We start from the raw sequence: 27,822 nt of genomic DNA, 5'->3' as shown, positions 1-27,822 counted from the left end.
TGGCCCCCACTGTTCCCAGTACTGATCCATGTGGCCCCCACTGTTCCCAGCACTGATCCATGTGGCCCCCACTGTTCCCAGTACTGATCCATGTGGCCTCCACTGTTCCCAGTACTGATCCATGTGGCCCCCACTGTTCCCAGCACTGATCCATGTGGCCCCCACTGTTCCCAGTACTGATCCATGTGGCCCCCACTGTTCCCAACACTGATCCATGTGGCCCCCACTGTTCCCAGCACTGATCCATGTGGCCTCCACTGTTCCCAGTACTGATCCATGTGGCCCCCCACTGTTCCCAACACTGATCCATGTGGCCCCCACTGTTCCCAGTACTGATCCATGTGGTCTCCACTGTTCCCAGTACTGATCCATGTGGCCTCCACTGTTCCCAGTACTGATCCATGTGGCCCCCACTGTTCCCAGTACTGATCCATGTGGCCTCCAATGTTCCCAGTACTGATCCATGTGGCCCCCACTGTTCCCAGTACTGATCCATGTGGCCCCCACTGTTCCCAGTACTGATCCATGTGGCCCCCACTGTTCCCAGTACTGATCAATGTGGCCTCCACTGTTCCCAGTACGGATCCATGTGGCCCAGCTGTTCCCAGTACTGATCCATGTGGCCCCCCACTGTTCCCAGTACTGATCCATGTGGCCCCACTGTTCCAGTACTGATCCATGTGGCCCCCGCTGTTCCCAGTACTAATCCATGTGGCCTCCACTGTTCCCAGTACTGATCCATGTGGCCCCCACTGTTCCCAGTACTAATCCATGTGACCCCCACTGTTCCCAGTACTGATCCATGTCGCCCCCACTGTTCCCAGTACTGATCCATGTGGCCTCACTGTTCCCAGTACTGATCCATGTGGCCTCCACTGTTGACTTTATCCCATTTAGAGAATGTATTATTCAACTTTTCTTCTTCCCTTCCTCCCTTCCTTCTTTCCTGCCTTCCTTCCTCCCATTCTTCCTTCCTCCCTTCCTCCTTACCTTCCTTCCTTCTTTCCTTCCTTCCTCCCTCCCTCCCTTCCTTGCTCCCTTCCTTGCTCCCTCCCTTCCTCCCTCCCTTCCTTCCTCCCTCCCTTCTCCCCTTCCTCCTTTCCTTCCTCGCCCCCTCCCTTCCTTCCTTCCTCCCTCCCCTCCTTCCTTCTTCCTTTCTCTCTTCCTTCCTCACTCCCTTCATTCCTCCCTCCCTTCCTTCCTCCCTCCCTTCCTTCCTCCTTCCCTTCCTTCATCCCTTTATTTCTCCCTTCCTTACTCCTTTTCTTCCTCCCTCCCCTCCCTTCCTTCTTCCCTCCCTTCCTTCCTCCCTCTCTTCCTCCCTTCCTTCTTCCTTCCCTTCCTTCATCCCTTTATTCTTCCTTCCTTCCTCCCTCACTTCCTTCCTCCTTGCCTTCCTCCCTCCCTCCCCTCCTTCCTTCCTCCCTTCCTTCCTCCCTCCTTTCCTCCCTTCCTTCTCCCTTCCTCCTTCCCTTCCTTCCTCCCTTCCTCCCTCCCTTCCTTCCTCCCTTCCTCCCTCCCTTCCTCTCTTCCTTCCTCCCTTCCATCCTTCCTCCATTCCTTCCTCCCTTCCTCCCTCCCTCCCTTCTTTTCTTCCTTCCTCCCTCCCTTCCTCCCTCCCTTCCTTCCTCCCTCCCTTCTTCCTTTCCTTCCTCCTTTCCATCCTACCTCCCTTCTTCCCTCCCTTCCTTCCTCCTTTCCTTTCTCCCTCCCCTCCTTCCTTCCTCTCTTCCTTTCTTCCTTCCTTCCTCCCTTCCTTTCTCCCTTCCTTCCTTCCTCCCTTCCTTCCTCCCTTTCTTCCTCCCTCCCTTACTTCCTCCCTTCCTACCCCCGCTCCTTCTTTCCTCCCTTCCTTCCTTACTTCCTTCCTTCCTCTCTTACTTCCTCCCTTCCTCCCTCTCTTCCTTCCTCTCTTCCTTCCTCCCTTCCTTCCTCTCTTCCCTCCTCCCTTCCTTCCTTCCTCCCTTCCTTCCTCTCATCCTTCCTTCCTCCCTTCCTCCCTCCCTTCCTCCCTTCCTTCCTCCCTTCCTTCCTCCCTTCCTCCCATCCTTCCTTCCTCTCTTTCTCCCTCCCTTCCTTCCTCCCTCCCTCCTTTCTTTGCTTCCTTCCTTCCTTCCTCCCATCCTTCCTTCCTCCCTTTCTACCTCCCTTCCTCCCTCCTTTCCTTCCTCCTCTCTTCCTTCCTCCCTTCCTTCCTTCCTCCCTCCCTTCCTTCTTTCCTTTATCCCTTCCCCCTTCCTCCCTCCCTTCCTTCCTTCCTCCCTTCCTTCCTCCCTTCCTTCCTTCCTCCCTTCCTTCCTCCCATCATTCTTCCCTCCCTTCCTCCCTCCCTCCCTCCTTTCCTTCCATCCTCCCATCCTTCCTTCCTCCCTCCCTTCCTTCCTCCCTTCCTTCCTCCTTGCCTTCCTCCCTCCCCCCTTCCTTTCTCCCTTCCTTTCTCCCTTCCTCCTTCCCTTCCTTCCTCCCTCCCTTCCTTCCTCACTTCCTCCCTCCCTTCCTCTCTTCCTTCCTCCCTTCCTTCCTTCCTCCATTCCTTCCTCCCTTCCTCCCTCCCTCCCTTCTTTCCTTCCTCCCTCCCTTCCTCCCTCCCTTCTTCCTTTCCTTCCTCCTTTCCATCCTACCTCCCTTCTTCCCTCCCTTCCTTCCTCCTTTCCTTTCTCCCTCCCCTCCTTCCTTCCTTCCTCCATTCCTTCCTCTCTTCCTTCCTCCCTTTCTTTCTCCCTTCCTTCCTTCCTCCCTTCCTTTCTTCCTCCCTTCCTTCCTCCTTCCTCCCTCTCTTCCTTCCCCCCTCCCTTCCTCCTTTCCTTCCTTGCTCCATCCCTATCTTTCTCCCTCCCTTCCTCCTTTACTTCCTCCCTTCCTTCTTTCCTTCCTCCCTTCCTCTCTTCCTTCCTCCCTCCCTTCCTCTCTTCCTTCCTTCCTCCCTTCCTCTCTTCCTTAATCTCTTCCTTCATCTCTTTCTCCCTCCCTTCCTCTCTTCCTTCCTCCCTCCCTTCCTCTCTTCCTTTCTCTCTTCCTCACTCCTCACTCCCACTCTTCTTCCTCCCTTCCTTCCTTCCTTCCTCCCTCCCTTCCTTACTCCTTCTGTCCTCCTTTCCTTCTTCCATCCTTCCTTCCTCCCTTCATTCCTCCCTTCTTTTCTTCTCCTTTCTTCCTTCCTCCCTTCCTTCCTCCCTTCCTCATTTCCTTCTTCCATCCTTTCCTTCCTCCCTTCCTTCCTCCCTCTTTCTTCCTTCCTTTCTTCCTTCCTCGCCATCCTTCCTTCCTCCTTTCCTCCTTACCTTCCTTCCTTCTTTCCTCCCTCTCTTCCTCCCTTCCTCCCTCCCTCCCTTCTTCCCTTCCTTCCTCCTTTCCTTCCTCGCTCCCTCCTTCCTTCCTCCATCCCTTCCTTCCTCCCTCCCTCCTTCCTTCCTTCCATCCTTCTTCCCTTCCTTTCTCCCTTTCTCCCTCCTCCCTTCCTCCTTTCCTTCCTTCCTCTCATCCTTCCTTCCTTCCTCCCTTCCTTTTTCTTCCCTCCTTCTTCTTTCCTTCTCCTTCCCTTCCTCTCCCTTCCTTCCTTGCTCCCTCCCTTCCTCCCTCGCTTCCTCCCTCCCTCTCTTCCTCCCTTCATTCATCCCTTCCTCCCTCCCTTCCTTCCTCCTTTCCTTCCTTCCTCCCATCCTTCCTTCCTCCCTTCCTTCCTTCCTTTGTTCTTCCCTTCCTTCCTTCTTTCCTTCCTTCCTCCCTTCCTCCTTACCTTTCTTCCTTCCTTCCTTCCTCCCTTCCTTTCTCCCTTCCTTCCTTTCTCCCTCCCTTCCTTCCTTCCTTTTTCCCTTCCTCTTTTCCTTCCTACCTCCCTTCCTTCCTCCCTTCCTTTCTCCCTCCCTTCCTTTCTCCTTTCCTTCCTCGCTCCCTCCCTTCCTTCTTTCCTTCCTCCCTCCCTTCCTTCCTTCCTTCCTTCCTCCCTTCCTTCCTCCCTCCCTCTCTTCCTCCCTCCCTTCCTTACTCCCTTCCTCCCTTCCTTCCCCCATCCTTCCTTCCTCCCTTCTTTTCTTCTTCCCTTTCTTCCTTGCTCCCTTCCTTCCCCCATCCTTCCTTCTTTCCTCCCTCCCTTCCTTCTTCCCTTCCTTCCTCCTTTCCTTCCTCACTCCCTCCCTTCCTTCCTCCCTCCCTTCCTTCCTTCCTCCCTCCCTCCCCTCCTTCCTTCCTTCTTTCCTTCTTCCCTTCCTTCCTCTCTTCCTCCCTCCCTTCCTCCTTTCCTTCCTTCCTCTCATCCTTCCTTCCTCCCTTCTTTCCTCCCTTCCTTTTTCTTCCCTTCCTTCTTTCCTCCCTTCCTCCTTACCTTTCTTCCTTCTTTCCTTCCTTGCTCCCTTCCTCCCTCTCTCCCTTCCTTCTTTTCTCCCTTCCTTGCTCCCTCCCTTCCTCCCTCCCTTCCTTCCTCCCTCCCTTCCTCCCTTCTTACCTCCCTTCCTCCTTTCTTTCCTCGCTCCCTCCCTTACTTCCTTCTTTCCTTCCTGCCTCCGTCCCTCCTTTCCTTCCTTCTTTCCTTCCTTCCTCCCTTCCTCCTTACCTTTCTTCCTTCTTTCCTTCCTTCCTCCCTCCCTCCCTTCCTTCCTTCCTCCTTTCCTTGCTCCCTCCCTTCCTCCCTCCCTTGCTCCCTCCCTCCCTTCCTCCTTTCCTTCATCCCTCCCTTCTTCCCTTCCTTCCTCGCTCCCTCCCTTCCTTCCTTCTTTCCTTTTTGCCTCCCTCCCTTCCTTCCTTCCTCCCTTCCTTCCTTCCTCCCTCCCTTCCTTCCTCTTTTACTTCCTCCCTTTCTTCGTCCCTTCCTTTCTCCCTTCCTTCCTTCCTTTCTTCCTTCCTTCCTTCCTCTTTTACTTCCTCCCTTCCTTCCTTCCTCCCTTTCTTTCTCCCTTCCTACCTCCCTTCCTTCCTCCCTTCCTTTCTCCCTTCCTTCCTTCCTCCCTCCCTTCCATCCTCCCTCCCTGCCACCCTTCCTCCCTTCCTTCCTCCATTCCTTCCTCCCTCTCTTCCTTTCTCCCTCCTTCCTCCCTTCCTTCCTATCTCCCTTCCTCCCTCCCTTCCTCCCTCCCTTCCACCGTCCCTTCCTCCCTTCTTACCTCCCTTCCTCCTTTCCTTCCTCGCTCCATCCCTTCCTTACTCCCTCCCTTCCTCCTTTCCTTCCTTCCTCCCTTCCTTCTTTCCTTCCTCCCTTCCTCTCTTCCTTCCTCCCTCCCTTCCTCTCTTCCATCCTTCCTACCTTCCTCTCTTCCTTCCTTCCTCTCTTCCTTCCTCCCTTCCTTCCTGTCTTCCTTCCTCCCTTCCTGCCTTCTTTCCTTTCTCCCTTCCTTTCTTCCTTCCTCTCTTCCTTCCTCCCTTCCTTCATCTCTTCCTTCCTCTCTTCCTCCCTCCCTTCCTCTCTTCTTTCCTCCCTCCCTTCCTCTCTTCCTTCCTCTCTTCCTCCCTCCCTCTCTTCCTTCCTCCCTCCCTTCCTCCCTTCCTCTCTTCCTCCCTCCCTTCCTTCCTTCTTTCCTTCCTCCCTTCCTTCCTTCTTTCCTTCCTCCCTTGCTCTCTTCCTTCCTCTCTTCCTCCCTCCCTCTCTTCCTTCTTCCGTCCCTTCCTTCATGTTTTTTCCTCACTTGTTTTTGCCTAATTTTAGACAGAGTTTCATCTCAGGTTTTTTTAGCGTTTCTCCAATTTTTGTAACTTTCCGTCTTTGCTGAATATTCCCAAACTCTTCTCCAATGAATTTTTGACAGCGGAATTCTTCTTCTGAACCTTTTTCTCCCTTTTTCCATTTCGCTGGCACAATATACTTTTTATAGCCTAATGCATTGGTGAAGTTTCATCTCCAAACATCCCATCATTTCTCTTTGTCTGATCCTAATATTTCATGTTTTCCGTTTGTTGTTTGGTGACTGATACAATGTCTCGGAGCCGTTCCTGCAGCTGCTGCAATTTCCACAAATTCAGGGACAAATAACTAATAATTGATACAATGGAGACACAAGTAACAAACGTCTCCTCCTGGAAAAGCGTCAGGTAACATTATCACCCGAAGCATCAGGACAGCGGGCGGAGACACGAGCAGGGGATTCACAGTATTACTCACATAAGCACCAAGGAAATAAAAACATAAACACAAGCGAGAAAGGAAAGCAAAAGTCACAGCCTCAGAGATCGCCCGAGCTCCCCGCACCCCGAGCTCCCCGCACCCGAGCCCCCGCACCCCGAGCTCCCCGCACCCCGAGCTCCCCACACCTGCGACACCTGTGAGTATCAATAACCATCCGTATCTCAGCAATAGCGGAAATCGCAGGATAACAATCATCTACTAATGAGGGAAATGTCTGGGAGTTACTGTAATTTATATCTTTAAATTATAGTTTGAGCTTTGAGAAAACTAAATTAATAAGTAAAGCAAAGACACAAACTCAAAGAAATCTCATATGTTCCCTATTCTGCTGGTGCAGTCACTGTGTACATACATTACATTACTGATCCTGAGTTACCTCCTGTATTATACTCCAGAGCTGCACTCACTATTCTGCTGGTGCAGTCACTGTGTACATACAGTACATTACTGATCCTCAGTTACCTACTGTATTTTATTCCAGAGCTGTACTCACTATTCTGCTGGTGCAGTCACTGTGTACATACATTACATTACTGATCCTGAGTTACCTCCTGTATTATAATCCAGAGCGGCACTCACTATTCTGCTGGTGCAGTCACTGTGTACATACATTACTGATCCTGAGTTACCTCCTGTATTATACTCCAGAGCTGCACTCACTATTCTGCTGGTGCAGTCACTGTGTACATACATTACAATTAGTGATGGTTGAACCTGCAGATATTCAGGATCGATGGTAAAAAGGGCTGGAGTGATTAGAGCAGGCGTGTTATACCTACAGAGTCTCCTGTATGGTGGTAATGCTGCATTTGGGCCCACTCAGTCATTACCCTCATACATATTCACTGCTTCCCCCGCCCACTAGTAGTCTTGTCATCTGTGATTGGTTGCAGTCAGACCTTGAGTGTGAGTGTGGCAGCTGACTGCTTTTCATCACAGATGCTGTGTGTGCCTCTATAGTTTTGTAAAAATAAATAAATTGGTGTAGGGTCCCCCCATATTGTGATACCCAGCATAGATAAAGCATAGGTCTACAGGCTGCAGCCCTCAGCGGTGAGCTTATCTTGGCTGTGCATCAAAATAAGAGGAACCGCAGGCGGCTTTTTTATTTTTTAATTATTTAAATAAATAATTTATATAATTGTGCCACCCTTAGCCTAAAAATAGCAGCCTGCAGCTGCCCAGAATTGTTTCATTAATTAGATTCAAGAATCCCGGCACTTTACCCGGCTCTTCCCGATTGCACTGGTGTGGTGGGTAGTAAGGGGTTAATAACAGCTCACAGCTGCCAGTAAGCCCGAGATTAGTAATGGGAGACATCTATGAGACTCCTCATTACTAATCTGTCAGTGAAAACAAATTAATACATACAACGAAAAAATTCTTTATTTGAAATAAAATAAATAAAAAAAAACACCCTCTTTTACCCTTTTATTAATTCCAAACACCACTGCAAGTCCGACGTAATCTACCCAAAGTCCCACAATGATTTTGGCTCTGCCACATACATACTGCGGTCACAGCGTGCCGGCATAAAACATGTCCGCACACTGTGATCTTCAGACAGAGACTGACTGAGACGCAGCGATGAGCGGTGACATCACTCAGTTTATCTGCGGTCACAGCCGGAGGTTTCCATGGTACCCCACCTGTGACCGCAGGTAACCTGACCTCAGGTGAGCTGATTGAACTCAGTGACCTCTCATACACACCTCTCATTACTAATCTAGGGCTTAATGGCAGATGTGAGCTGTCATTCACCCTTTATATTTCCTCGGTTGCATCACTACGTGTGGAATCGCCAACGTAACATCCTCATCTTCCTCCTCCTCCTCATCTGCTGAGCTACACAGCTACATGTTTCTGGGTTCACACCAAGTGGGATCTACAACTTCATCATCAGGCTCTATGCTGTCCTCCTCCTCCTCTTCCTGACCTGACATCACATAACAGTAGGCGTTTGCCTCGGGTATCTGAGTCTCTTCTTCATCACCTCCACCCCCGGGGGTTACCGTCAGTTGACGAGGGTCGGGATCCTGCTGGGACCCTACTTCATCTGGGCCAGGATCCCACTCACAAAGATTTGGGCCTCGGTGCAGATGCTTTCCTCATCTTCTTCAGTCTGGGAATGTTTGGAGCAGACCTGTGATGTCCATGGGATACAATGTGTGACCAGCTCTGCAGACTCGCCCATGTCTGCTTCACCACAGTCAGGTTGCCGGTTGGAGATTGTCTTGTGAATAATTGGCGTCGTGCACTCACTTGATGGAGTGAGGAGCTGGTGAGGGGTCAGCTATCACCAATACCATGAAATATACGTCACTGCTCGCTCTTATTCCATTGCTTGAAGTGTAAAGATTTATTTACAGATATTCATGTTCAGGCCAAAGTGTGAGCGACGTGCGACAACGCTTCCACCTCTGCGGGCTCCATCACCAGGATTACACAGAAGGTAAAGAAGAAAATAAATCATGTATACAATGTATACAGAAGTAACCAGGAAGCAATAATATGTAATCTCACAATGTCAGTGCATGCAAACAGTAAAAGATCGACCGGGAATTGTAGTAATGGCAGCTGATGAGCCGAGGTCCTCAAAGCTGTAAGGAGACAATATGGGGGCGGGTATCTGGAAAGTATCAAGGTCTATAATATGCAAATCATAACCCAGGATAAGGCAACTGGTAAATAATCAATCAAGGTATACAATACACAATACATAACTCAAGATAAAAAAAATGGAAAGCCGGGCACTGCAGCTTAACCCTTTCAACCCCGGGGCACTTTCTGTTTTTGCGTTTTTGTTTTTTGCTTCCCTTCTTCCGAGAGCCGTAACTTTTTTATTTTTCTGTCAATCTTGCCATATGAGGGCTTGTTTTTTGCGGGACAAGTTGTAATTTCAAATGAAACCATAAGTTTTACCATATGGTGTACTGGAAAACAGCAAAAAAATTCCAAGTGTGGAAAAATTGCAAAAAAAGTGTGATGGCACAATAGTTTTTGGGATGTTTTATTCACGGTGTTCACTATATGGTAAAACTGATGTGTGGGTGTGATGCCTGAGGTTGGTGCGAGTTTGTAGACACCAAACATGTATAGGTTTACTTGTATCTAAGGGGTTAAAAAAATTCACAAGGTTGTCCAATAAAAGTGGCGCACGTTTTGCGCCATTTTCCGAAACACGTAGCGTTCTTATTTTTTGGGATCTATAGCTCATTGATGGCTTATTTATTGCGTCTTGAGCTGACGTTTCTAATGGTACCATTTTTGCGCAGATGCTACGTTTTGATTGCCTGTTATTGCATTTTGCGTAAAACTTGCGGCGACCAAAAAACGTAATTTTGGCATTTGGAATTTTTTTGCCACTACGCCGTTTACCAATCAGATTAATTGATTTTATATTTTGATAGATCGGGCATTTCTGAACGCGGCGATACCAAATATGTGTATATTTATTTATTTTTTAACCCTTTCATTTTCAATGGGGGCTGTAGGGGAAAAAAGTGCAATAGGGTCTTACCCGATATGAGGGTAGAGAGATAGAAAGAGACACACTCACCTGGTAGAGTTGTGCCAGTCACAACACCCTATGGTCGCATGTGAGTGATTATAGTGGTTTAGCAGTGGCCCCGGGGAGCAGTTAATAAATAAATCAAATGGAATGAAACCGGTTTAAATGCCGCGCTAGAAACCACAGATGCTGTAGATAAAAAGATTTTCTTTATTTCATAATTCTACGCGTTTCAAAGGCATCTCCGCCTCCTTCTTCAGGAACAAAAATCATCAATGATTTTTGTTCCTGAAGAAGGAGGCGGAGATGCCTTTGAAACGCGTAGAATTATGAAATAAAGAAAATCTTTTTATCTACAGCATCTGTGGTTTCTAGCGCGGCATTGAAACCGGTTTCATTCCATTTGATTTATTTATTTTCAATGGGGGGAAAGGGGGTTGATTTGAACTTTTAGGGTTTTTTTATTTTTTTTATTTTTTAAAACTTTTTTTTTTTACTTTTTTTTTATTTTACTAGTCCCCCTAGGGGGCTATAGAGATCAGCAATCCGATCGCTCTGATCTATCTGCTGATCACAGCTATACAGCTGTAAACAGCAGATTCAGTCACTTTCTGTTTCTCTCTGCTCGCGGCCGAGGAAAAACGAAAGTGAAACTTCATAGCTGCAGGCGTCATCACATGACCCTGTGCTCCGATGGTAACCACCGATAGTCACGTGATCACGCACGTGACTTCCGGTGGGGGCGGCGGAAAGTAAAAAACCTGGCCGCGCGCATATAGATCTTGCTGCCAGACTTTGGCAGCAAGATTTAAGGGGTTAATGGCCGCAGGTGGAAGTGATTTCCCCCGCGGCTAGCAGGCACACATGTCAGCTGTTGAAAACAGCTGATATGGATATGTGTGCCGACCGCCGCCTACCCGCACGCCAGACAATGGCACGCTAGACAACGGCCGTTTCGCACTGAGGTAAAGTGCTTCCATGGATCCCTGGGTGGGGAGGGGGGAGTGCAGGCACGCCGGACAATGGCCATTTCGCACTGACGTAAAGTGCTTCCACGGGTCCCTGGGTGGGGAGGGGGTAGTGCAGGCATGCCAGACAACGACCGTTTCGCACTGAGGTAAAGTGCTTCCACGGGTCCCTGGGTGGAGAGGGGGGAGTGCAGGCACGCCAGACAATGGCCGTTTCGCACTGAGGTAAAGTGCTTCCATGGATCCCTGGGTGGGGAGGGGGGAGTGCAGGCACGCCAGACAACGGCCGTTTCGCACTGAGGTAAAGTGCTTCCACGGGTCCCTGGGTGGGGAGGGGGGAGTGCAGGCACGCCAGACAACGGCCATTTTGCACTGAGGTAAAGTGCTTCCACGGGTCCGTGGGTGGGGAGGGGGGAGTGCAGGCACGCCAGACAATGGCCGTTTCGCACTGAGGTAAAGTGCTTCCATGGATCCCTGGGTGGGGAGGGGGCAGTGCAGGCACGCCAGACAACGGCCATTTCACACTGAGGTAAAGTGCTTCCACGGGTCCCTGGGTGGAGAGGGGGGAGTGCAGGCACGCCAGACAACGGCCATTTCGCACTAAGGTAAAGTGCTTCCGTGGATCCCTGGGTGGGGAGGGGGGAGTGCAGGCACGCCAGACAATGGCCGTTTCGCACTGAGGTAAAGTGCTTCCATGGATCCCTGGGTGGGGAGGGGGGAGTGCAGGCACGCCAGACAACAGCCATTTCGCACTGAGGTAAAGTGCTTCCACGGGTCCCTGGGTGGGGAGGGGCGAGTGCAGGCACGCCAGACAACGGCCATTTCGCACTGAGGTAAAGTGCTTCCACGGGTCACTGGGTGGGGAGGGGTGAGTGCAGGCACGCCAGACAATGGCCATTTTGCACTGAGGTAAAGTGCTTCCACGCGTCCCTGCGTGGGGAGGGGGGAGTGCAGGCACGCCGGACAATGGCCGTTTCGCACTGAGTTAAAGTGCTTCCACGGGTCACTGGGTGGGGAGGGGGGAGTGCAGGCACGCCAGACAACGGCCATTTTGCACTGAAGTAAAGTGCTTCCACGCGTCCCTGGGTGGGGAGGGGGGAGTGCAGGCACGCCGGACAACGGCCGTTTCGCACTGAGTTAAAGTGCTTCCACGGGTCCCTAGGGACCCGTTTCGCACTTTTCCTCAGTTTGAAACAGCCGTTGTCCGGCGTGCCTGCACTCCCCCCTCGCCACCCATGTTGTAGTTTGTCTACAATAACTAATTAAAACCACAGAACCCCACTGTGAAGTGCCACCTCTCTTCCTTTCTTGGATTCAGCTGATAACTGAACATAAAGCAATGATCAAGGACATCATGAATGCCAAACAGGTGATCACACAGGGCGTATCATCAAGGGAAGGCAGTAATGGAGCGGATAAATGGCCTAGTATGATCTGTCATGTGGGCCCTGTGGGTTATGTGTAGTGCCTATAGATGGCGCCTGTGTAGGTGTATGTGGCCAGTGCTCCCGCGCTCTAGGTCCTGTCCGTCCTGCCTGTCCCCCACTAATGCTGGTTTAAAAAGGCCACGATGGCAGGAAGTGAAACTTCCCGCTGGCACATGTGCATTCAGTATTCTCTGTTGGTGCCTGCGCAGTGGGAGGCGTTCATATTGCCACTGGCAAGCTATTACCAGGAGTAGAACATTCTCTACCAGCGCCTGCATGTATCATTCCTGGATCTGTGTAGTAGTGCATTATTAACAGTAGGTGCACCTGACTGACAGCATCAGCTGGGTATATTGTCCTAATCGTATGAGGGAAGTTATGTATGGAAGATAGTAACTGAGAAAGACTGGGAACAAAATATAACAATGCAAATAATAAAAATAAAAAATAAAAATAATAAAAATAAAAAAATAATTATAAAAATAAATAAAAAATAAAAGATAAACGGTAAAAAAATAGAAAAATAAAAAATAATAATTATAAAAATAAAAAGATAAATAATAAAAAATAAACTAAAAAAATAAAAATAAAATAAAATTGAAAAATAAATATAAAAATAAAAAATAAAAGATAAATAAATAAAAATAAAATTAAAAAAATAATAATTATAAAAATAAAATAAATAATAAAACATAAAACTAAAAAAAACTAAACAAAAATTAAAAAATAAAATTGAGAAATAAAAAAATAACATATAAATAATAAAAAATAAAATAAAAAATAAAATTAAAAAATAAAATGAAAATTAAAAATAAATCTAACAATAAATAAAAATAAAATAAATAATAATAAAAAATAAAAATAAGAAATGCATATAAGAATAAAAAATAAAATTGAAAACTAAAAAATAAAAATAAATAATAAAAAATAAAAAAATAAACATTAATATAATAATAAATAAAAATAAATAAAAAATAAAAATAAGAAATAAATATAAAAAAATAAAGTTGAAAACTAAAAAATAAAAGATAGATAATAAAAATAAATAAAATTGAAAAATGTAAAATAAAATAAAAAGAAATATAAAAATAAAAAAAAATAAATAGAAAAATGAAAAATAAAAAAGCTATGTGGAATGGGATAGGGAATATTTTAGGTCAAGGTGTGCCATGTGTATATCATGATTACAGATTGTGTATGTATGTTGATGGACTGTGGATAAAGATGATATGCCATAGAATGAACATCTGTCATACCATGGACGTTCAGGAAAAGGAGGAAGGAAGAGAATTGAAAGGAGTTGTGGGATGAGGAATGGGAATGCAGGTGATAGCGTCATGGTACCTGATGAAAAAATCATATTATCCAATCAATGCGTATTATATACCTTGATTGATACCAGATATCCGCTGCTTATATCGTCTCTTTAGAGCTTTGAGGACCTCGGTTCATCAGCTCCCATTACTGACATTGTGACATTACATATTATTGCTTCCTGGTTACTTCTGTATATATTGTATACATGATTTATTTATTTTCTTCTTTACCTTTTATTTAATCTTTGCACAGTGACTCGTGATGAAGACCGCAGAGGTGGAAGCATTGTCGCATGTCGCTCACACATCGGCCTGAACATGAATATTTGGAAATAAATCTTTACACTTCAAGAAATGGAATAAGAGAGTGCAGTGACCGTATATCTGGAGATTTGTGACACGGGGGAAACAAGTGTAATTAGGGTGGCATCTCTGAGGAGTGAACTGTGTGTGATGCTGAGGTGGAGGGAGAAGAGGAGAGGTCCCGTGATGCAGCGCTTGCCATCCACTCCAGCACCTGCTGTTTATCAGCCTCATTTCGCAGTTGAATTGATGTGCAGCTGCCAGAGAAATCTAGTGGAGTAGGCCGTCCAGTAACGGGAGTTGTGCTCATTTCTCTTGGATGAGTTGGTGTTTGCTCACTAGACCTTTGACTAACAGAACTTCCCACACGTTCACCTCCAGCACCCCGCCTATTCCCCCTTCCACGACATCCTCGCTGTGAGTTACCACTCATGGTTGATGTACCCTTCTTCTTTCAAACAGATGTTTCACAACCCTACGCCCGCACCTGTCACCTGACACAGAAGATACATAACTTATTACCTGCCTGAGTTAGCAATATTGTGAAGGCACTAAAAGTACCAATAACTCCAACTGTGATGCACTGCATCATTTGGAGCAGGCAATGAAAAGTGCCAAGACCTTTTTACCTAGTTCACTAGCAAATTTATAGCAGGCACTACTAACTAACAATACCTAGAAATGTGGTCCATTGGGAAATTTTGAGCTGATAGTAATAAGTACCAATAGGTATTTGCATGCTTCACTGGTAATTGTAATCATTACATGCCTATTTGTGGCACGCAGCTTTCCCTGCACTGCACGTCCCTATTCTACACTATCGCTCTCCTATCCATCACTAAGCCCCTAGCTAATCTCACTGTCCAGCAGCCCGGGGGCAGAACATTCCCTAATGTTTAACATTCACAAAAGGGTGTGGTGCCGATGCCGCATGTCTTCATTTTATATGCAGGCGGACATGTGACTTAGGCAGCCAATCACACAAGCCCTTGTGTCTAAAGCTTGTAAATGTTTACATCGTCGTGATTGGCTGCAGGAACATCTGAAAAAAAAGGTAAGAAAACAAGTGGCGCCGATCCTCTGGCTTCTCCCGAGTCTTCACCCCCTCCCCTCATTAAACACATCCCCCATCCACCATATAGCACCGCAATCCCATCCAAAAGCAGAACATGTTATTAGAAAAGCATTTTTTTAAAAACGCTATCAGTTATCGAACAAAACCGAAAATTACTCACTTTTGGGGAAAGGGCTCGGGATGTTGTATATGGCAGTGATGGATATGTGGGATGTTGTATATATGGCAGTGATGGATATGTGGGATGTTGTATATATGGCAGTGATGGATATGTTGGGTTGTTGTATATATGGCAGTGATGGATATGTTGGGATGTTGTGTATATGGCAGTGATGGATATGTTGGGTTGTTGTATATATGGCAGTGATGGATATGTTGGGATGTTGTATATATGGCAGTGATCGATATGTTGGGTTGTTGTATATATGGCAGTGATGGATATGTGGGGTGTTGTATATATGGCAGTGATGGATATGTTGGGATGTTGGATATATGGCAGTGATGGATATGTTGGGATGTTGTATATATGGCAGTGATGGATATGTTGGGATGTTGTATATATGGCAGTGATGGATATGTGAGGTGTTGTATATGGCAGTGATGGATATGTGGGGTGTTGTATATATGGCAGTGATGGATATGTTGGGATGTTGTTGTATATATGGCAGTGATGGATATGTGGAATGTTGTATATATGGCAGTGATGGATATGTTGGGTTGTTGTATATATGGCAGTGATGGATATGTTGGGATGTATATATGGCAGTGATGGATATGTTGGGATGTTGCATATATGGCAGTGATGGATATGTCGGGGTCTTGTATATATGGCAGTGATGGATATGTTGGGATGTTGTATATATGGCAGTGATGGATATGTTGGGATGTTGTATATATGGCAGTGATGGATATGTTGGGATGTTGTATATATGGCAGTGATGGATATGCTGGGATGTTGTATATATGGCAGTGATGGATATGTTGGGATGTTCTATATATGGCAGTGATGGATATGTGGGGTGTTACATATGGGCAGTGATGGATATGCTGGGATGTTGTATATACGGTAGTGATGGATATGTTGGGTGTTGTATATATGGTAGTGATGGATATGCTGGGTTGTTGTATATATGGTAGTGATGGATATGTGGGGTGTTACATGTGGGCAGTGATGGATATGTGGGATCTTGTATATATGGCAGTGATGGATATGTGGGATCTTGTATATATGGCAGTGATGGATATGTTGGGATGTTGTATATATGGCAGTGATGGATATGTTGGGATGTTCTATATATGGCAGTGATGGATATGCTGGGATGTTGTATATATGGCAGTGATGGATATGTTGGGATGTTCTATATATGGCAGTGATGGATATGTGGGGTGTTACATATGGGCAGTGATGGATATGCTGGGATGTTGTATATATGGTAGTGATGGATATGTGGGGTGTTGTATATATGGTAGTGATGGATATGTGGGGTGTTACATGTGGGCAGTGATGGATATGTGGGATCTTGTATATATGGCAGTGATGGATATGTGGGTTGTTGTATATATGGCAGTGATGGACATTTTGGGATCTTGTATATATGGCAGTGATGGATATGTTGGGATCTTGTATATATGGCAGTGATGGATATGTTGGGATCTTGTATATATGGCAGTAATGGATATGTTGGGATCTTGTATATATGGTAGTGATGGATATGTCGGGATCTTGTATATATGGCAGTAATGGATATGTTGGGATCTTGTATATATGGTAGTGATGGATATGTCGGGGGCTTGTATATATGGCAGTGATGGATATGTTGGGATCTTGTATATATGGCAGTGATGGATATGTTGGGATTTTGTATATATGGCAGTGATGGATATGTTGGGATCTTGTATATATGGCAGTGATGGATATGTTGGGATCTTGTATATATGGCAGTGATGGATATGTTGGGATCTTGTATGTATGGCAGTGATGGATATGTCGGGATCTTGTATATATGGCAGTGATGGATATGTCGGGATCTTGTATATATGGTAGTGATGGATATGTCGGGATCTTGTATATATGGTAGTGATGGATATGTCGGGGTCTTGTATATATGGCAGTGATGGATATGTTGGGATCTTGTATATATGGCAGTGATGGATATGTTGGGATTTTGTATATATGGCAGTGATGGATATGTTGGGATTTTGTATATATGGCAGTGATGGATATGTTGGGATCTTGTATATATGGCAGTGATGGATATGTTGGGATCTTGTATGTATGGCAGTGATGGATATGTGGGGTGTTACATGTGGGCAGTGATATATATATAGCGTTTGGGACTGTTGGATATGTCACAGTGAGGATTGTTGTACAGTGTATGTAATGATGAAGTATATGTGGGTGTTTAATATGTGCCAGCCTCGGATATGAGGGGTGTTGGATATTCAGCACAGGTGATTATATGTGGGTGTATATTTGCACCCGGAGGGGAATGTTTCCATTAATTGTTTATTTGTTTTTCTTACAGACATAATGTGTAAACCTAAATTTTCGATCCTCATCTTTACCATATTCTGGCTTCTGATTGGCTTCCAAAGTCCACAGGTAAAGTCTCCTCCGACCAATACTGTGAGGTGTGAGATATGAATGTGGGAGAGTGGGAGGGAGCGGCATGCTCACAGTCACATTGTGCCCTCCCATAGAGAGCCATGCCCCTCTGCAGATCGATGGCGTCCAGGCCGCTGCTGGGTCTAAAGTTCCCATTAATTTAGGTAAATGTAAACTGTGACAATCACAGCCAGTGACAAGACCCCGCACATCAACATCAGGAGTCACACCATTGTGTTTTCATGCCGGAAATCTGGAGTATAAGGCCACGTGATATTCCTGCAGTGAACTGTTGTATATAAATCTTGTATTTTTTTACTTTTTGAAGTTGATGCTCGGGATGTGTGGGGCTAATATAGGGGGTCGGGCCAAATAATGCCAAATGTTACACTCAAAACTGGAATTGATTATAATAAGTGGCATACATTTTATCAGAAATATCCTGAAATAGAGGTGTGGAGAATCTCAGAATGTTTGGAGTATTTTATGGGTGAAGTCAGGGTCGGCTCCAGGTTTTTGTAGGCCCTGGGCGAAAGAGTCTCAGTGGGCCCCATCCACACATAGACATGCACATACACAGACACATGACAGGAGGGGCTGGAGCTACATTATATACATCACAGGAGGGGCTGGGGCTACAGTATATACATCACAGGAGAGGCTGGGGCTACAGTATATACATCCCAAGAGGGGCTGGGGCTACAGCATATATATCACAGGAGGGGATGGGGCTACAGTATATACATCACAGGAGAGGCTGGGGCTACAGCATATATATCACAGGAGGGGCTGGGGCTAAAGTATATACATCACAGGAGGGGCTGGGGCTACAGCATATATATCACAGGATGGGCTGGGGCTACAGTATATACTGGACATCACAGGAGGGGCTGGGGCTACAGTATATACATCACAGGAGGGGCTGGAGCTACAGCATATACATCACAGAAGGGGCTGGGGCTACAGTATATACATCACAGAAGGGGCTAGGGCTACAGCATATACATCACAGAAGGGGCTGGAGCTACAGTGTATACATCACAGGAGGGGCTGGGGCTACAGCATATACATCACAGAAGGGGCTGGAGCTACAATATATACATCACAGGAGGGGCTGGGGCTACAGTATATACATCACTGGAGGGGCTGGGGTTACAGTATATACATCACAGGAGGGGCTGGGGGCTACAGTATATACATCACAGGAGGGGCTGGGGCTACAGCATATACATCACAGGAGGGGCTGGGGCTACAGTATATACATCACAGGAGGGGCTGGGGGCTACAGTATATACATCACAGGAGGGGCTGGGGCTACAGCATATACATCACAGGAGGGGCTGGGGCTACAGTATATACATCACAGGAGGGGCTGGGGCTACAGTATATACTGTACATCACAGGAGGGGCTGGGGCTACAGCATATACATCACAGGAGGGACTAGGGCTACAGTATATACATCACAGGAGGGGCTGGGGACTACAGTATATACAGTCATATGAAAAAGTTTGAGCACCCCTATTAATGTTAACCTTTTTTCTTCATAACAATTTGGGTTTTTGCTATTTCAGTGTCATATATCTAATAACTGATGGACTGAGGAATATTTCTGGATTGAAATGAGGTTTATTGTACTAACAGAAAATGTGCAATCCGCATTTAAATAAAATTTGACAGGTGCAAAATTATGGGCACCTCAACATAAAATTGACGTTAATATTTTGTAGATCCTCCTTTTGCAGAAATCACAGCCTCTAGTCGCTTCCTGTAGCTTTTAATGAGTTCCTGGATCCTGGATGAAGGTAGATTTGACCATTCCTGGTGGCAAATCAATTCCAGTTCAGGTAAGTTTGATGGTCGGCGAGCATGGACAGCCGCTTCACATCATCCCACAGATGTTCAATGATATTCAGGTCTGGGGACTGGGATGGCCATTCCAGAACATTGTAATTGTTCCTCTGCATGAATGCTTGAGTAGATTTGGAGCGGTCCTTTGGATCATTGTCTTGCTGAAATATCCATCCCCTGCGTAACTTCAACTTCGTCACTGATTCTTGCACATTATTGTCAAGAATCTGCTGATACTGAGTTGAATCCATGCGACTTTCAACTTTAACAAGATTCCCGGTGCCGGCATTGGCCACACAGCCCCAAAGCATGATGGAACCTCCACCAAATTTTACTGTCGGTAGCAAGTGCTTTTCTTGGAATGCCGTGCTTTTTTTTGCCTCCATGCATAACGCCTTTTTGTATGACCAAACAATTTAATCTTTGTTTCATCAGTCCACAGGACCTTCTTCCAAAATGTAACTGGCTTGTCCAAATGAGCTTTTGCATACCTCAGGCGACTCTGTTTGTGGCGTGCTTGCAGAAATGGCTTCTTTCGCATCACTCTTCCATACAGCTTCTCCTTGTGCAACGTGCGCTGCTGCAGGTCTTTGGAGGTGGTCTGTGGATTGTCCTTGACTGTTCTCACCATTCTTCTTGTCTGCCTTTCTGGTATTTTTCTTGGCCTGCCACTTCTGGGCTTAACAAGAACTGTACCTGTGTTCTTCCATTTCCTTACTATGTTCCTCACAGTGGAAACTGACAGTTTAAATCTCTGAGACAACTTTTTATCTCCTTCCCCTGAACAACTATGTTGAATAATCTTTGTTTTCAGATCATTTGAGAGTTGTTTTGAGGAGCCCATGATGCCACTCTTCATAGGAGATTCAAATAGGAGAACTACTTGCAAGTGGCCACCTTAAATACCTTTTCTCATGATTGGATACACCTGCCTATGAAGTGCAAAGCTCAATGAGGTTACAAAACCAATTTAGTGCTTTAGTAAGTCAGTAAAAAGTAGTTAGGAGGGTTCAAATCAAGAAATTGATAAGGGTGCCCATACTTTTGCACCGGTCAAATTTTGTTTAAATGCAGATTGCACATTTTCTGTTAGTACAATAAACCTCATTTCAATCCAGAAATATTACTGAGTCCATCAGTTATTAGATATATGAAACTGAAATAGCTGTTGCAAAAACCCAAATTGTTATAAAGAAAAAAGGTTAACATTAATAGGGGTGCCCAAACTTTTACATATGACTGTACATCACAGGAGAGCCTGGGGCTACAGTATATACTGTACATCACAGGAGGGGCTGGAGGCTACAGTATATACATCACAGAAGGGGCTGGAGCTACAGTATATACATCACAGAAGGGGCTGGAGCTACAGTATATACATCACAGAAGGGGCTGGAGCTACAGTATATACATTACAGGAGGGGCTTGGGCTACAGTATATACATCACAGGAGGGGCTGGAGCTACAGTATATACATCACAGAAGGAGCTGGAGCTACAGTACTGTATATACATCACAGAAGGGGCTGGGGCTACAGTACATACATCACAGGAGGGGCTGGGAGCTACAGTATATACAGCACAGGATGGGCTGGGGCTACAGTATATACAGCACAGGAGGGGCTGGAGCTACAGTATATACATCACAGAAGGGGCTGGAGCTACAGTATATACATCATAGGAGGGGCTGGGATCTACAGTATATATGTGGCACCCTGAGGCTCTGGTTGCCACAGGATACTGCGCCTCAGTTAAGGTGCAGTATCCATCTCAGGTAAGGGGGGGTTAACTGCCAGCATCACCACATTTCACCTCAGCCGCGGTTCCTAACAGCTAACGGGGAACATCCTAGCAAAGGACTTTCTCTATTCTTTTCTACAACAGGTAGTGGCCCTCCAGTTGCTTGGGATTGACCAGAGCCCAATGCGGTGGTGACCGGTATTACCGGGCTGTCAGCAAGAAGCCATGAGTAAAGTGACAACTTGAAGCTGCAAAGACTGTGTCGACTCATTCCGTACCGGCGTCGCCGCCCCAGCGCTGAGGCGCCGCCGGCCATCACTGCCTCCCATCCTCCATCAACCACTCGGGACCCGCTCCACCTGTGGGAAGTGACACCATCCCTGTTGCCATAACAACCGCCCCGGTGAGGAACCCTGCAGCGGCGGCTGATCCCTGGACACGTACCACAGGTGGGGTCACGACTGACTTTCCTATTTACCCCATCTCCCCACCATTTCTTGTACGCCTGGGGTCAACGGAACCAGGCAAGGCCACCCGTGACATCGCCCGACCTGACCCTCAATAGAGCGGCAACGAGTAGGTTATTCACCTGCCCCGAGGGGCGCTACATTTACATCACAGAAGGGGCTGGGGGCATAGACATTACTGCACGGCATACAACTTATTGGGGGGCATACACATTACTGGGAGGCATAGACATTACTGGGGGAGCATACACATTACTGGAGGGCATACACTTTACTAGGGTGGGGGGGCACATAGCTCTGGGGGCCCCGTACAGCTCTAGGAAGCCCATACAGATCAGGAGGCATACAGCTCTGGATAGCCCATACAGCTACGGGGGGAGGCGTGGGCCCATACAGCTCTGGGCTGGCACATACAGCAAGTGGGGGGAGGAGGGGGGGCACATACAGCTGTGGGTTGGCACATACAGCCAGTGGGGGGAGGAGGGGGGGCACATACAGCTCTGGGTTGGCACATACAGCAAGTGGGGGGAGGAGGGGGGGCACATACAGCTCTGGGTTGGCACATACAGCCAGTGGGGGGAGGAGGGGGGGCACATACAGCTCTGGGTTGGCACATACAGCAAGTGGGGGGAGGAGGAGGGGCACATACAGCTCTGGGTTGGCACATACAGCTCTGGGCCCGGGTGACACTGTCTGGCACTGCATTGCAGCTCCTCTCTCTTTTCATCGGTGGGACAGGAGTGCAGCACACCATGCACTAGCTCCACCCACAGATGATCTTCTATACTCGTGCACGCAGTGTTCAGCAGTGAACGCTGGGTGCGGTGCAAATGGTGAGTTTAAAGTTCTGGTAGCCAGGAAAGTGCGGCCCAAGCACTCTGGTTCCCGGAACTCTGCTTGTAGACCACAGAACCGATCACCATCCCTGACTATGGTGAGTGCCCCCCCCCCCCCCAACTATCCAGGGCCCTGGCACTTGCCCAGGTGCTGATGCTGGCCCTGGGTGGAGTTTCTTACTGTTGGTGGACCATCCCATCACAGATACAGCATCATAGATGATCAGAGCAACTTATTTTTACCTCTTTTGATAACTTTCACCATTAATGAGCTATCACTAGAAAAGGCCGGCAATGCTCGGTGGATGCCACCTCTTGAATGGCTCTTGATCATCAGAAAAAAGTGATCACCAAGGTCCCTTTTATGTGGCCCTTTTGATCCACTGAATACTGTGGCCCGTTAAAGTTGATGATCATCAGTAGAGATGAGCAAGGTTCAGTTTGTGTTCATCAACTTTCCATGTGTTCATGAAAGTCAATGGGAGGTGAAACACCCTGTGTGACAGCATCTGCGATTGGTTGGAATCACACACGCTCTCTAGGTCCTCTAATAAAGTGTGAAAACAAATACATTAAAAAATTAGCGTAGGGTTCTCCGTATATTGATAGCCAAAGCATACGGCTACATGCTGCAGCCCCCAGCCATGTGTTTATCTCGCATGTGCATCAAAAAACGAGAAACCCTATGTGGATTTTTTAAAAATATTTAAACAAATAATAAAAAAAATGGCATGCGCTCCCCCCAATTTTGATACCCAGCCAAGATAAAGACAAAAGCTGGGGGCTGGTATTCTCAGGCTGAGGAGGCCCATGGTTATCCATTAGATGTGGCAATTCCGGAACTCTACCTGGCTCGTCCTGATTGCCCTGGTCCAGTGTCAATCAGGGTAATATAAGGGGTGAATGACAGCTCACAGCTGCCACCAAGCCCTAAATTAGTAATGGGAGGCGTCTATGAGACCCCCATAAGTAATCTTTAAGTGAAAAGAAATAAACACAAACACAGAAAAAAACCTTTATTTAAAATAAAATACAAAAAAAATCCATGCTCTTTCACCACTTTATTAACCCCCAAAATACCCATGTTTGAGTTAATCCACACAAGGTACCACAACGATCCTGGCTCTGATACATCCTGCATTCGCAGCGTGTGGGCACAGCACATGACCGCCTGCTGGGGCTGCAGGCAGAGACTGTCTGAACCGCAGGTGTCAGCAGTGGCATCACTGATCACTGAGTTTTTTTGAATCACAGTTGGAGATTTCCACGGTACCCCACCTGTGATCGCAGGAAAACTCACCTCAGATGAACTGATTGATCTTGGTGACCTCAACTGCAACTCCCAAAAGAAAACCGCACCAAAAAGGCATGAAAACTGTTTTTGTGTGTTTTTTTTGCCAAGAGATGCAGGTTTGGTCCTGAAATTTATACACCATATTCCTGCACCAAATCTGCACCTTCTGGCCAAAAAAATGCAATGCTGATTTGATGCGGTACTGATGCAATTTTTTGCCAGGAGATGCAGATTTGGTGCAGGAATATGGTGTATAAATTTCATCACCAAATCTGCATCTTTTGGCAAAAAAAAGCACAAACACAATCTTGACACTGTTTCGGTGTGATTTTCTGCCAGGAGATGGAAATATGATGCTGAAATGTCTCGACCAAATTTCTGCACCAAATTTGCATCTCCTGCCAGAAAAACACAGAGTTTGTTGCCTAGAGATGCAGATTTGGTACTAAAATTTATACACCATATTCCTGCACCAAATCTGTATCTTCTGGAAAAAAAAACGCATCAAAGCGCGATGTGTGTTTTGATACGGTATTGATGATTTTTTGCCAGGAGATGCAGATTTGGTGCAGGAATATGGTGTATACATTTCAGTGCCAAATCTTCATGTCTTGGCAAATGAACGCACAAAAATTGTTTGCACGCTGTTTTGGTGCAGTTTTCTACCAGGAGATACAAATTTGGTATGAAAGGCATGAAAACTGTTTTTGTGAGTTTTTTTGCCAAGAGATGCAGATTTGGGGCTGAAATGTATACACCAACTCTTCCAGCACCAAATCTGCATCTCCTGGCAAAAAAATGCATCACTACCAAATCAATACTGCATCGCGTTTAGATGCTTTTTTTTTGCTAGAAGATGCAGATTTGGTGCAGGAATATGGTGTATAAATTTCAGCACCAAATCTGCATCTTCAGGCAAAATATTACATCAAAACTGCATTGCTTTTTGATGCTTTTTTTCCCCCAGGAGATGCAATATTGGAGCAGGAATTTGGTGTATAAATTTTGGTACACCATATCTGCATCTCTTAGCAAAAAACCCTGCGGTTTTCTGCCAGGAGATGCAGGTCTCATTGAACTGAATGCTTTCACCTGAGGTGAGGTCACTGAGTTCAATGAGGTCACTTGAGGTTAGTTTACCTGCGGTCACAGGTGGAGAACCATGGGAACTTCCAGCTGTAACCACAGATAAACTGAAGGCCCCGTTACATGCGTCGATTTATCGCGCGATATGTCGTCGGGGTCACGGATTCCGTGATGCATCATCTGGCATCTGGCATCATTTGCGACGTCGTTACGTGTGACACGTACGAGCGACTCTGAACGATCGCAAATAGGATGAAAATCGTGGATTGTTGACACGTCGTTAATTTTTAAAAAATTGTTCACTTTTGGGGATGCGGCCGACATATTGCTCTGTTTGACACCTTGCCAACATCGAACAACATTCAAACGACCGCCTGGGTCCAACAATATATCGTTGATCGCTGATGCGTCGATTTTGAGATCGTAACGTGTGACAGCAAATAAACGACCTATAAGCGATACCGGCAAATCGTAAATACGATCTGGGCGTGTCACGTCGCACATGCGATTGCACGATAAATCGACGCGTGTAAAGCAATCCTTAAGGGGTTAAGATTGGCAAATCATTTTCAAACAAGTTTGCTCATCTCTAATCAGCAGGACCGATTCACATACCAAAATGCAATAACAAGCGATCAAAGCCCAAATGGTACCAGTACAAAGTCATCTTGTCAAGTACGAAATAAGATCCATTCATGGAAAAATAGAAAATGTTTGGGTCCTGCAGAAAGGTTCTGATTTTTTTTTTAAATATTCAATTAAAAATAAAAAGAGCCTACATGTCATGCCTCGATTCTAAGGCTTGATCCGGGGACTTCTGGTTGCTTTCCATCTTCGTTGGACCACAGCATGTTTTGTATCGGTCCAACTGCTGCCAGTTCTCTTGTCTTTCCTTTACCTTGCCGTTTTGTTTTATGTCCACTCAGGTTTGTTCACTTTTTTGTTTTGTTTGCTCTATGATATCTTGGGAGGGGTTCTTTAAACTTGTCTTAGTGCGGGCTATATTCCAAGGTGGATGGATGTTTGGAGTCCCAGCTCCTCGGTTCAGGGTAATCTTGCTGGCCAGTTCAGCAGTTTGACTCCTGTCTTATCTTTGGGGAACAAGCTATGTATAATTGTCCTGCTCTTACCCCCATTTGCTCCCCATTGAAACCCCCTTACACTTTACTAGGACCAATGTTATTACACTTAAGTTTTGATCTTCATTGATTTTAAGGGGTTCGGGTCCAGGTTAGAGTTCGGGTAAAGTCCGGGTACCCGGACTAAAGTTTGGACCAAAGTCCGTCCAAACCCGGCAAACTTGAACATCCAGGGGTCTGCTCATCCCTAATCACCACCCCACCCCTCCACGCACACAGTACAATCGTGGATAGCCAATTGGCTCTTTTGGCAACTGTCGGTCTTCTGTCTGCCATGGTATTTTTCCGATGTTGGCTGGTCTTCATAGTGGACCAGGGATTATAGAATACACTGCAACACACTAGTTTTTCAGTGTATTGTATAGTTGATCAAAAGATCGCAGGTTCAAGCCCCTACAGGACCAATAAAAAAAAGGGTACAAAACAATAAAAAATAGAAATTATACAGAAACGTTTAAATCCTACACCTTTACCCCAAATGTAAATATTGAAATCTTGGGAATGTAAAAACTTAATGGCTGTGAATGTGTTCTGCCGGGTGCTCGGGTTCGGCATATTATGGATCAGATAGACAGATTGCTGGGTGGGGCTGGGTAAACCCAGCGATCACGGTGCACATTGGTATTAATGACAAAGATAGAGGGAGGTGGAAGGTCCTTAAAAATAATAACAGGTAACTAGGAGAGAAGCTGAAGTCCAGGACCTGCAAGGTGGTGTTTCATAAATACTACCGATGCCACGAGCATCACTAGAAAGACAGCAGGGGTTTAGGGAGATAAATACCTGGCTTAGAATTTGGTGCAGGAAGAAAGGGCTTGGGTTCATGGAGAACTGGGCCGACTTCTCTGTCAGAGCGGAGACCATACGCTGCACATTGCATAGGTTAAAGTGGTGGGGCGTTTATCTGTCAGTGCTCAGACCATAAGCTGTACACTGCAGCACATTGCTATGCATAGCTGTCATCCCAGAAGGATGCCTCTTCAAAAGATGATGTACAAGAAAGGTACAAACAGTTTCCTGAAAACAAGGAGACCTGTGTCTGAGAAGACCAAGAGAAACTTATGTAGGTCAGATAGTGTCAGTTTGTGCGGCGGCATCAGGTGAGGACAAAGACAAGTGAGTCCTGCCTACTGTCAGGCATGGTGGTGGAGGGTCATGGTTTGGGGCTGCATGATTGCTGCAGGCTGTGGGGGCAACAGTTCATTGATGAAACCATGAATGCCAACATGTCCTGTGACATACTGAAGCAGAGCATGATTTCATATTCCTACATGATAATGACCACAAACACCCACAAGACCACCAATGCCTTGCTACAGAAACTGAGGGTAAAGGTGTTGGACCGGCCGAGCGTCTCCAGACCTAAACCCTATGGAGCATCTGAGGATGGAGGAGCGCAAGGGTCTAACATCCACCAGCTCTGTGATGTTGTCATGGAGGATGAAGAGGATCCAGCGGCTCCTGTGAAGCTCCAGTGACCTCCAGGCCCAAGAGACATAAGGAAGTGCTTGAAAATAATGGCGGCCACACAAAATATTCCCACTGTGGGAACAATTTGGCCATTTTAATCTAGGGATGTACTCATTTTTGTGAAATACTGTGCATGGGGATGGCAATAATGGAAAGCTGCTAATTGGAGTTTGCTGTGATGAACAGGTAGAAGATGAATTGCTGTAACAAGTTGAAAAGGAAGCAAATAATAATAATCGTGTCCTTATTATGGGGGATGGTAAATATCCAGACACTGAATGGCACACAGCATCTTCTGGCTGTGATAAAAGCTACAAGTTCTCATCTACAATTCAGGACAACTCTGTCACCGCACCAGGTCCATTAGAAATAATATTATTAATATTATTATTTTAATATTTATTATTATAGCGTCATCAATTCCATGGCGCTTTACATGTGAAAGGGGTGTACATAATAGTGACAAGTACAATAATCATAAACAATACAAGACATAGACAGGTACAGGAGGACGGAGGTCCCTGCCCGCGAGGGCTCACAGTCTACAAGGGATGGGTGAGGATACAGGAGGAGAGAGGTCCCTGCCCGTGAGGGTTCACAGTCTACAAGGGATGGGTGAGGATAC

General features: G+C 46.4%; 1 protein-coding gene across 1 annotated transcript in view; it reads left to right on the top strand.

Moving 5' to 3' along the window:
• Window positions 1-6,210: 6,210 nt before the first annotated feature.
• Window positions 6,211-27,822, top strand: part of LOC142290094 (ecto-ADP-ribosyltransferase 5-like) — a 46,820-nt gene continuing 25,208 nt past the window's right edge. The window contains exons 1-2 of the mRNA XM_075334029.1: window positions 6,211-6,248; window positions 17,238-17,314. Of these exons, the coding sequence (XP_075190144.1) occupies window positions 17,243-17,314 (72 nt within the window). The 5' untranslated portion in view covers window positions 6,211-6,248; window positions 17,238-17,242. The remainder of the gene's footprint in view (window positions 6,249-17,237; window positions 17,315-27,822) is intronic.

The sequence above is a fragment of the Anomaloglossus baeobatrachus genome, chromosome 2, assembly GCF_048569485.1.
Source record: "Anomaloglossus baeobatrachus isolate aAnoBae1 chromosome 2, aAnoBae1.hap1, whole genome shotgun sequence".
Taxonomy (NCBI): Eukaryota; Metazoa; Chordata; class Amphibia; order Anura; family Aromobatidae; genus Anomaloglossus; species Anomaloglossus baeobatrachus.
The sequence above is the reverse complement of the archived record's forward strand: the minus strand, read 5'-3'. Positions and strand labels throughout refer to the sequence as shown.